Source organism: Panthera onca, chromosome B3 (assembly GCF_046562875.1).
Source record: "Panthera onca isolate mPanOnc1 chromosome B3, mPanOnc1 haplotype 2, whole genome shotgun sequence".
NCBI classification, from domain to species: domain Eukaryota; kingdom Metazoa; phylum Chordata; class Mammalia; order Carnivora; family Felidae; genus Panthera; species Panthera onca.
Genome location: NC_138344.1, coordinates 145,534,127 through 145,545,355, shown reverse-complemented (window position 1 = coordinate 145,545,355; position 11,229 = coordinate 145,534,127). Strand labels below are relative to the sequence as shown.

The following is an 11,229-nucleotide window of genomic DNA, read 5'->3' as shown; positions in this document are numbered from 1 at the left end:
AGGCCTTCCTTCACCTCCTTCCCAGCAGCCACGGGGAACACATGGGGGGGCAGCAGTGAGGCTCCAGGGTCCCCCACCCCCGTGTCAGCTCTCCACCCCCCACCCCCCACCCCGCGGCCCGCAGCGCTAGTCCTGGGCCCAGGGCACCCGCCCGCTCTCCCCTCCCTCCTTGCCCCTGCTGGCTCCCGGAGACCCGCCACCTCGCCCCCCGAGGGGAAGGGCTGCTCTCGGGCTGAGGGGAGAGTGCAGCAGCGAAGAGCTGGGCTGGGAGCCCCCACGCGGTGCCGCCCTGGCAGGGAGGAGCAGGGCTGGAGCGCTCCCCCTCGCCCCTGCGCACACGGGCCTTTCCCTGTGGCGGGCTGGGTGAGCCACCCAAGTCAGGGGATGTGAAATCCTCTGGCAAGTGGGCACGAGGCCTCTGGGCAGTTCATGAATGAGGACGGAGAAGGAGGTCGGTGGGGTCTTTGTCCCAAAAGTCCAGTGAGGCCATCCCACGGTCCAGACGCCGGCAGCCTCCCTCTCCTCTCCGTCCTGCAGACATGGTGAGCGCGGCCCTCCTGGGGACCCCGCCGTGGGGGTCTGCCTGACTCCACGGCGGAGGTGGGGGGGGGGTCTCGCCTCCCCTGAAGCTGGGGTCAAGACCCGAGGCCCCGGGGCCCTGGCGCCGGAGGCGGGAGGGGCCGCAGAGTCTCCCGACGGGGCCTCGATGCTGCGTGGACCTACCCAGGCTGCGTCCCCGTGCTCCCACAGACCGGCAGCCGAAGACAATGTGCATTTAAGACCTCCCGGTCCCTCCCTGTGGGTCAGGGATCCGAGCACAGCTCAGCTGGGTCCTCTGCTCAGGGTCCCACAGGCTGCGAGCCGGGGCTGGGCTCTCGTGGCTCGCACCGTTCAGTGGGGCAGCTCCGTGTGCCCGGGGCACCGTCAGCGCCCTGCCGCCCCGGCCTCGGCCTCGCGATTTGCTCCTTCACCCCCGCAAGGAACAGACTCCCAGCAAGACGCCGGCACAAGCTTGTGTCGCACGGTCACCGCCGCACACTCTATTGGCTACAGGCGAAGGCAGGGGTTCCGCACCCCCAAGCGGAGGGGATCACACGCGGGTGTGGGTCCGGGAGGCGGGGGTGTGGGGACCATTTTAGGGTATGTCCACCTCCCACCCCCCCCCCCGGAAGCAGCCGCATCAAGGTCCCCCGGGGCGTCTCTTGAGGCTCGTCAAACTGGGTCTCCCGTGGGGTCTGCTTTGGAGCAGGCCTTCAAGCCTGCCACCGAGGTGTGGCCACCACTTCCACTGGCTGATGGCCACCGGGCCACTGGACCCGTTATCCCAGCGTGGCCTGGGGCACGGAGCCTGGGGACAGGCCACGCGCTCTGAGACACACAGGAAGCAGAGGGCAAACCCACACCGGCAGCCTTGGAGAGCAGAGCGGGTCTCGGATGGCGTCTGCTCCGGAGGGGAGCTGCCGTGCGGCACGTGAGCCCGGGGTGGGAGGCTGGGCAGCCGCTGGGGCTTGGCTGGGTCAAGTGCGGCCCACACGCAGACCAGCTCCCAGAGGCCCTGGATGCCTTGCAGGGCCACGTGGCCCCCAGACACCCCCTCCGGACGCGTGCAGGGCTGGGCGGGGAGGCGGGCTGGGTTGGGGGACCCTCTTCACCGATGAGGATGCGGATGGGTAAGGTGCCCCACCCCAGCCCGTCCGGCTCTCTCCGGGGCAGAGGGGACCGGGTGAGGCAGGGAGGAGGAGCCCCAAGATGTGGGGAGAGGAGGATCTTGTATCCACTCCCTTAGGTCCCTCGGCGTCCAGTGTCCCTTGGACCACTGAGCCAGCCCCAAGCGCCAGCCTAGGGCGGCCACAGGGTCTCCACGGGCCAGGTGGGCTCCAAAGCCTTGGCCAGAAGCCAGGAGGTGACGGAGGCTGGGGTGCCAGAGACAGGCCTCCGGTCCGGCAGGAGGCCGGGAGCTGAGGGAGGTGTCCGACGGGATTCAGACCCTGCCTCTGCAGTGTCGGCCTCCGCCTCTGCAGGGCAGCTCCCAGGACAGGGGGCTCCAGCACGCGTGTACCCGAGTCCCCACCCTGCCCCCGCCCCCTGCTCAAAACCAGGTTCTCTGGACGCTGCCCGGAGTCCTGGACCCCTACGCACCAGGACCACCCCACGGGCCCAGGCGCCCACCTCGCCTCTCCGAGACCCGCCCTCACAGTCCTGGGTCCCCCTGTCCCGGCACCTGCCCCTGCCCCGTCCCCTGGTTCCTGCGGGCAGGGACCGGACAGCAGCGAGAGTCAGCGGCTCTCATGGCACACGGGCAGACAGCAGCTTCACCCGGCAGCTGTGTGGACCCTCACGGGGTCGGGGGTGCTGAACTCCGACCTGGGGCCAGCGGGAGGGGATGCAGCCCATGTGGGACTCACACAGAGAGGCAGGGAGGGCAGGGGGCTTCTGAAGCAACCCCCCCTTGTGGGTGGGGACTATGGCTCTCAGATCAAGGGGGAGCATCCTGGAGGGCTCTCTACAGGAGGTGAGGTTTAAGAGGGGATGGTTCAGAGAGCTGAGGGCTGGCAAACAGTTTGCACCTGCCAGGAGTGGGGAAGTCCTGGGCCTGAGCGGGGCTTGTGAGGGTGGGGACAGGCCACCGGGAGCCATGGGGCCCGGGAATCAGGTGTGGCTGGACCTCAACCCTGCCAAGCGCAGTCCTGACCCTGGGCTTGTCCGTCCAGGCCCACGGCGTAGGGGGAATCCCAGTCCCGTTCGAACAGGTGCCGTAACTGCTCCTGCACGGTGGGCACCCCCGGCCGAGCGCGGGAGGCCCTCTGGCTGACCACCAGGCCTGCCCCTGAGGTGCTGCTGAAGTAATCTTCCGACCAGTTGGAGGTGCCTGTGGGGGGTGGGGTGGGGAAGGGTCCCTGACGACCGGGCTCGCACAGGGACTCTGCCGCCTGGCCCAGGTGTGTGGCTCAGCCACAGCTTCGGGGACAGGTGTGCACGGCCGCTGGCGTCCCCTCAGGTGCGGCTCGGGGCGGGGCAAGGGCCCCTCGTGTGTGAGGCTCCACCCACAGCCTCCTGGGACGGGGGTCCGGACTCAGGGCTCTGACAACCCTGTGCTCAGGACTCGCCACCTGCCCGTGGGGCCGGGTCACAGCGGGGCTGGCCGCCTGGTCCTCGGAGCCCCACCGGGCACCCTAGCCCTCGGCCCTGAGGGGCCCCCGCTGGACAGAAGGGCAGTGTCGCCTTCGGCACCCCGGCCCGGCCACGCTCGAGGGCCACGGCCCCCTTCTGTGGGTTTATGTGGCCCCCGCGTCCCGTACAGTTGGCACCCGGAAAGGCTCGAGGGCCCGGGGACGCCCAGGCCCGAGCCCACCGCCCACCGCCCTCGCTGCTCACCTATGTAGGCCGCCTTCTCTGTGACCATGAACTTGCTGTGGTTCACCCTGCTGAACGGGATGTTGGAGTGGTTCCTCACGGGCACAATGAAGACTTTCTTTGGGGAACGGAGAGGGGGCGGGTCAGGAAGGGGCGGGGCCGCCCCGCCCCCCGCGTCCCATCCCGCGCAGGGAGTGGGTGCCCACCACGTCCACGGAGACGCCGGCCTCGGGGTCGCTGAGAGCCTGCAGGGACCGCAGGCCGGGGAACATCCTGGGGTCTGTGTGCAGCCAGCAGCTGACCAGCAGACGCACGCGCACGCCCCTGTTGAAGGCCGCTGTCCGCAGCGCGGTGTCCAGCACCGGCCAGTACCTGGGGGAGGGAGGGTCGGGGTCTCGGGCCTGCGGGGTCCCTGCCTGCCAGCCGCGGGCGGGCAGGGGCCCCCGCGGGACGGGGAACGGCAGCGGAGGGGCCTCCACCCTGCAGGGCCGCCGGGCTCCCACCCGGACCCACCTGGCAGGGCGGCTGAAGCGCGTCGTGGGGAAGTACTCCATCACCGAGGCGTAGATGAACTCCCGGGCGCCCCCCATCACCGCCAGCAGCGCCTCCAGGTCCCCGGTGCGGCCGTGCGGGCAGAGCGGAGGAGGCGATGCCTGTTCGGGGAGGGGGTCCCTGAGGGCACAGCCGGCCCGGCCGGAGCCGAGCCGTTTGCTTTCTGGACCTGTGACCCTAGCGTGCGCCCCACCCCCCGCCCCGCCCCAGCGTTTGGGAACCTGGAGGAAACCGAGAGGTGCTGCCTGGAGAGGGGGGAGACTCGGGGCGGCCCCCAGTCTTGGCGGGAGAGCCTGGAAGCCGGCGGGCCTCCCCCCGCACCCCGCCCAGGCCCAGCTCGGCCCGACTTCCTGGAACAAAGCAGCCCCCTGCGCCGGGGAGGCATGTGTCTGTCAGGGCCCTGCCCCCCCCCCCACCCGTGCAGGCCTTCCGGGGCTCCATGCTGGGTCTCCTCCTCCCCCACCCTCCCTGGTCCCAAGACAAGGCCCCTCGAGCCCACCCAGCAGTGTGCTTGGAGCCCCCCCCCACCCCGCTCCCAGGACCCCAGGGTGCCCTGCCACCTCCCAGGCTGCCTGTCTCCCATGGACGGTGATGACTGGCATCCTCCCCTACAGCTGGGTCCCTCCCCTCCCCGGCCTCCCAGACCGGTGCCCCGAGGACCTGCCCCAGACCTCCCTGGGGGTCTGGCCGGCTCCTCAGCCCCTCTCACCGAGAAGTAGGCAGTGGTGGGCACCCCCTCAAAGCTGTCCCGGAGGGGCTGGAAGCGGTTGATGTGGGACGAGAGGTTCCGAGGCCAGGCTCTGGGGAGGACGGCCTTCGGCGCCCCCAGCACCCAGTAGGTCTGGAAGGTCTTCTCCAGGTCCCGGGCCAGGTGGCTGCAGTTGTAGATGATGACGCCGAGCTCCTTCACCTGCAGGGACAGGGCAGCGGCTGCGGGAGACGGCCCCGGGGTGCGCGCGTGCGCGCGTGCGCGCGTGTGGCCCCCAGGCAGAGCGCAGCCCCCCCCCCCCCCCCACTGGCAGCGGGTCCAGGCAGCGTCACCCACAGGAGCCACGACGGACAGCGTGCTCGGGGGAGGCGATGAGGTGGGGGTGCCCAGGGCTCCCGGCTCTTCTCGCGCACTGGGTTCTAGTAATCACAGCGACACACGCGTCTCGCAAAAAAACCAGGAAATGCGTAAAATCGTTCTTTGTGTCGCGGTCCGGCCACACACGCAGCTGTCCTTGCCACCCCCGCCCTTGCACTGGGTTTCGACGCGGTCCGCAGGCGTCCGTGTAAGCGACTGGCACGGCCTCCCCTGGGGCGCCGTGGTGTCGCTCAGTGTGTCAGCGGCCGCCGGGGCCCCTGCCTTACTGACCCGGCTCTGGCGACTCCCCGCAGGGCCCCGCTTGATGGTGAGCTGCAGGGGACGTCAGGCCGAGCCCCCGGGAGTGTGGGCGGCGGACAAGCTCCGGGTGTCTCCCCGCGCTGGGCTCCGGACCCACCTGTGTCAGGGAGCGCCAGTCCATGTTGGCACTGCCCAAGTAGATGTGCCGTGCGTCCACGACCCAGAATTTGGAATGCAAGACGCCGCCGGTGAGCTTCCGCAGGGGCACGTACCGCACCTGGGCACCTGGCCGAGAGTTGGGGGCGCTGTGGCGAGGCTGGCTCTCAGCCCTGTACGTCGGGTCGACGTGTGGACCCTCACATCGGTCCTCAGCCGATGCCATCAGCGCCCCCACTTTACAGGTGGGGAAATGGAGGCGTTGACCGGCCCGGGATCCCTCCGCGCAGCCCAAGTCCGGAGCCCAGGTTTGCACGGATTGCGCCCACGGCCGCTTGCTCCCTGGCTGAGCTGCCCGCCCGAGCCCCAGCCCCACCCCGCGCTCCGCCCTGCAGAAAATGACCCCCCCGGCCCTGGCCGCCCGCCCTCCTAGCGACCGAGGGGAGCAGGGGCGGCCTTTCCCGGCCTCTCCCCTTGTCCCGGGGTGCCGCACTCACGCCGGGGCTCAGAGGCCCAGGCCGGGCGGCCACCTACCTTGGGCTGCCAGCACCTGCAGGTCAGTGGACTTCCTGGCCAGCGACGGGCTGCTGGTGGCCACGGCCAGGGAGACGTTCCTGGCCAGCCGCTGCTGCAGCTTGCTCAGAAGGGCCTCTCCCTGCGGGGCCAGGCCGGCCGTGAGGGTGACCCCTGCCGAGCCGGAGGGACCCAGACCTTTCCCCAGGAGCCCGCCCTGCACACCCACGGCTCAGAGCCAGAGACACGTGCCCGGAGGGGGCGGGCCGGGCCCGGTCGTACCGGCCGGGAAGACGAGTCGTTGACCCCGATGTCGGGCCCCGTGAGGGACCAGTAGAAAGAGGCCACGTGGATGCTCTCCTGGGCGGCGTCCAGCAGCTGCGACCAGGCCTGGGCGAGGGGCTGGGCAGACGGGCTGCCGGCCGCGGAGGGCAGGTCCTGCGGGATGCTTTCCACAAGGACAAGCCTGCAGGAGGGGCACAGGGGCCAGCGTCCCCTCCGTCTACCTCCGTCCCCGCCGGCCGGCCGAGCCGGAGGGGCCGCTGCCAACGTGGGGCCCCGCCCAGGCCGAGGGTGCGTGCAGGGGGTGCCACCAGATTGGGCCGGGCAGACCTCAGCTGCTGGAGGGCTGTGGGCCTGAGCGGGGCTTTGGGTCTGGGCCGCCTACCGGTGCGGAGGCCCTTGGAGGCGGCCCAAGATGGCCCCGGGGAAGGGCTGGACCGGAGGTGGTGAGTGTGCCGGCTGGGCTACACGCAGGAAGCGCGGGCAGGTGGGAGCAGGGGCGCCACCCCGGGGCAGGGGGCGGGGGCGGGGGGCGGGGTGGGGAGCCGAGAAGCCCACTCACCGACAGGCGTCCTTCTGCTGCTGCCAGGCCCCCCCTGGCAGGGGCTCCTGGGCGGGGCTGGAGCCGTGGCCCCGGGGCCTGGTGGGCCCTTCCTCGGGGTGCAGCTGGCCCCAGGTGGGGGACAGGTGCCCTTGCCACAGGAGGTAGGCCAAGGTCATGGCACCGAGCCACAGCACAGCCAGCGCTCCCGGAACCTGAAGGGGAGAAGGGCATCACTGTGGGGTCCCCAGATGGCGTGGGCTGACGTGGCCCCTCCGGGGCCCCCGAGAGGACCAGGCCTGCGGCGGGGTGGGGCCCAACAGGCAAGGGGTTGGCGAGGTTGGCACCGAGCAGGGCCCAAGCCCACTGTGCCGGGGGGTCGGGAGGCCTGGGGCGCACTCTGTGACCCCATGCTGTCCCCCAGGCCCCCCGGAGACAGGGAGGCGAGCAGGTGCAGAGCCCCTGCTGGTCTGGCCTGGGGCTCGGCCGGGCTTCAGGGCCCCCTCCCCTGGGCCCCCAGTTCCACTGCACTGGCCTCTGTCCCATGGGCTGTGGTGTCACCGGGAGCTCCAGCCCCGCCTGGAACGGCCCCGCGGTGCCCGGGCAGCTGGGGCCCCCACAGAGGCCTCCCCGTCTCGCCCAAGGCGGCGCCCCGCTGCCCTCCCCCTGGGCGGCCTGGCCTTCAGGTGGTGGTCTCTGTGCGGAGGCTGGAGAGCAGGCATGTGTGCGTGTGCGTGTGTGTGCGTGTGCGTGCGTGTGTCCGTCTGCACCCGGGACCCGGCCCTCGGGCTGTTTTCCCCTCTCAGTTTCCCTCTCGGGGGGTGTCGGTGTCTGAATCTCGGTTCCTTCTTTCAGCCACATGTGTGTCGAGTCCCGGAGTCACTTCTGCTTTCAGCCGGGCCCCCCTTACAGACCTTTACGTGGCCGCACGGGCTCTGTGGGTGGGACCAGAGGAACCGGCTCGGCCTCCGACTCCAGCCTGGGGTTCGCTCTAAGGCCGCCCCCCACGGGGTACGCTGGCCTGCCTCAGTGTGGGGAGCGGTGGGCCGCACGAGGCGTGTCTGCCCTGAGCCGGAACGTGAGGGGGCGGCGGGGACCCCCAGAAGCCAGAACAAGGCCTCAGGCAGAGCCAGGGAGGTCTGACAGCACCGCCTGCCAGAGTCCCCCGGAGGGGAGCTCGGGGTGTCGAGGTGCCCCCTCCACCTGGCAGAGCTGAGCTCAGGGGCTGCCCCTACCGCCCCCCCCCCCCAACCTGGGGGATCCGGGTCCGCGACCAGGCCTTCACTCTCAGGAGAGGCAGTCGGTGTGAAGTCCGGGCTGGGGACGGGGCCAAGGCGGCACCAGGGACATCCCTGCACACCCTCCCCGGATGCACCACATGGAAAAGGGCCTGTCCCCCAGGTGTCCCAGGCAGAGGGCAGCTCAGAGCCCTAGGGCCCCCATCCGGGACTTGGAGCTGTCGCAGGCACCGCCCCACCCCCCACCCCGGCCACTGATGCCCAGAGCACATCATCTCCTCTCGGCCACTGGGAACAACACTGGGAGGCCGGCCACGCAGGGCGGCCCTGGGCCACCGCAGCGCTGGCGACCAGGGCTGGGCAGAGGGTGACGCGCTAGCACAGTGGGCGGGGAGACCCTGCGGGGCAGCTCCAAGCACCCCCGGCCCCGCGGCAGGCAGCCCTGGGACCCTGCAGGTGTCAAAGGTCATGGCTGGAGGCGTGGACTTCCTGCCCTGCAGGGCGCAGAGCGTGGGACGAGGCTGCCCGGCCCAGGCAGGGGAGAGGGCCTGCCGTCCGCTGGCCGGGACGCCCCGAGGCCCTGCTGCTCCCGGCTGCACAGGCCGGAGGGGGAAGCGGGGAGGCCTGGAGACCCCCGGGCCCAGGGCTGCTGGCAGCCTGCCTCCAGGGCCCTCCGCCTGGCTCTCCCACCCGGCCGTGGCGCGGCTGGCACTTACCCCTGGGGCTCCTGCCTTGGCGTGCATCCTGCTCCAGCGGCAGACTGCAGGCCCCCAGCTCTGTGAGGGCGGGCGGGTTCTGGCGGCCGCCAGCCCTGCCCACCTGCCTCCTCTCTGTAGCTGCTGCTTCCCCTTCTGGCCACTTCCTCTTTGTCCTGAGTACCTCCCTCTGCACCTCCCGCAGACATCTGGAGCTGGGTGAGCCAGCCGGGGGTCGGGGGGGGGGGGGCGGTGGGGGCCTGCGAACTTTCACCTCCAGAGAAAATCTGCCCCTCCCGGGGGAGGCACTCTCTAGTCACAGGCTTGGGTATCGGTCAGGCTTGCTGCCGGCCACAGAGACCCGAGGAGGCCTGATTGTCCCCTTCTCTCTCCCACTAACCAGGTTTAGGGGCTGGTGGCCGGGAGACGGGGTGGGCTCCACGGCCACTGGGAGCCAGGTCCCTCTAGCTCTCAGCTCCCACTCCCTAGCGGTGACCACAGCCTCGTGGCTCCACAAAGGCTGCTGGAGTTCAGCCATCACCTCCGCGTCCTAGGGGCATGAGGGACGTCCCAGAAGTCCCACAGGGCACTTCCACTTATGTATCAAGACTGAAACGAATAGATTCCCTACAGGATCGCCACACGAGTGCCGCCCCTCACAAGAGCAGCGATTCCTTGATGGTAACGGGTCATAGTTCTGGTTTGTCTTAGTCTGTTCAGGCTGCCATAACAAGACAGTGAGGACCCGGGGGCTGGTAAACAGCACACAGCTGCTCCTCACAGCTCTGGGGGCTGGGAGCGCAAGGTCGAGGCGCCAGCAGATAGGGTGTCCTTGCGAGGGTGTCCTGGCTCGCCTGCTGTGTCCTCGAGTGGGGAGGGGCGGGGGCTCTCCACAGGCTCCGTCCTGAGGGCACCGATAGCCTCTCGGGGTCTCCACCCTCCGGCCCTCCCGGCCTCCTGCCAGCCCACCTCCTGACACCATCCCAAACCCATCCTCCCGCGCCCCTCCTCCTCCCCTTTTCTCCCCGCTGCGAGCCAGAGGGGGCAGGGATGGCTGCGGGGGCTGCAGCCGCGGGTCCCCCGCTAGGGACGCGAAATCTGTGCTAGGAAAACGCTCGGCCCTGCTCCCAGCAAGCAGCCCAGGGCTGACACTCTGGGGCCACACGTCCAGCTCCTCAGTGGCTTGACCCAAGCAGACCTCGGTGCCCCTCCCTCTGCGTCGGCTTCGAGGACCTTTCTGGGAGGAGCTTTCAGGCTCAGCCTGCCGTGGCATCACGAGGCTTTCTTTCTTCTTAGTTTTGTCATGTCCCCTCCCCCTCTTATTGAGAATATAACTGACACATGACGTTGTATTAGCTTCCGGGGTGAACACGATTGATATTTCCAGACGCTGGAAAGTGACCAGCGGGTCGGGTCACCCCCCACCGCACGCGGTCAGTGCTTTGCTGGGAAGAGAGCTGACACCCACTCTCTTAGCGGCCGTGCTCGCCGTGCTGCCCGCCACATCCCAGGACCCATCTGCCTGGCGACTGTAAGTGTGGCCCATGGCCCCCCACGGGGGCTGCTCCCCCCACCCCCACCCCCCAGCAACCGAGGCTGTTCTCTGTTTTTGTGAGCCCGTTGTTCTCAGACCCCACCCAAGGGATCGACCCTCCGGTGTTTGTCTTTCCCTGACTCCCCTAGGGTCACGGGATGCCCGCAAGGCCCAGCCAAGGTCACCGGTGGTGGGATTTCCTTCTTTTTCATGGCTGAGTCGTATTCTGTTGCCTCTGTGAATGCACACCACATCTTTTTTTTAAGTTTATTTATTTATTTTGAGAGAGAGAGAGGGAGAGAATCAGCAGGGAAGGGGCAGAGAAAGAGAGAGAATCCCAGGCAGGCTCCGTGCTGTCGGCACAGAGCCCGACGCGGGGCTCGATCTCATGATCCGCGGGATCATGACCTGAGCCGAAACCAAGGGCCGGGCACTCGGCCGACAGAGCCCCTCAGGCGCCCCCCACACCACGTCTCCTTTATGCATTTGTCTGCCGGTGGACGCGCAGGGTGTTGCCGCGGTGTGCTGTCGTGAATAGCGCTGCAGGGGACGTGGGGGCGCGCGGCTCCCCCAGGACAGAGTCTCCCCGTCCATCGCCAGGTTTTCTCCCCCAGCCGTGTGTGTCCTTGTATCTCTTTCCTCTTACATGGAAAATGCTGGTTCCCACCAGCGTCACTATGATTATTTATTAGCTCTGGCTTGTCACATCTTTACCACGATGTCCAAGGAGCAATCCTAACGTCAACGCTCCGTGCGGCCGGGCTGGTGGGCAAGTCCCGCCCCTTCGCCAGGACTGCCTCGCGCTCCGCACGCACCTACTGACATCACCCGGGTTTCTCTCCCTGAACCTGTTAGTGGAGCGGGTCAGGGAGTTTCTCGGGTGTAATTTCCCTCGGTCTCCTGGGAGGGCCCCATACGAACCGCGATCACCCGCGGTCGGACTGGATGCGGCGGTAACGGACTTCAGCTCGTCCATCCGAGCTCACGACCGTCACTCGCCACACTTCTTTCTCGTCCTGCGTCGCCTGGTTTTCGTA

The 11,229-nt window shown here is 69.2% G+C and overlaps 1 protein-coding gene across 1 annotated transcript; it reads right to left on the bottom strand.

Moving 5' to 3' along the window:
* Positions 1–156: 156 nt before the first annotated feature.
* Positions 157–8,854, bottom strand: PLD4 (phospholipase D family member 4). Its single transcript, XM_060620951.3, has 10 exons — positions 8,680–8,854; positions 6,747–6,940; positions 6,185–6,368; positions 5,924–6,044; positions 5,391–5,518; positions 4,616–4,816; positions 3,868–4,007; positions 3,561–3,726; positions 3,376–3,472; positions 157–2,869 (listed from the first exon to the last, which is right to left on the bottom strand). Exons 1-10 carry the CDS (start codon positions 8,704–8,706, stop codon positions 2,667–2,669), a joined length of 1,461 nt encoding a protein of 486 aa, XP_060476934.1. The 5' UTR covers positions 8,707–8,854; the 3' UTR covers positions 157–2,666.
* Between the last annotated feature and the right edge of the window lie 2,375 nt (positions 8,855–11,229).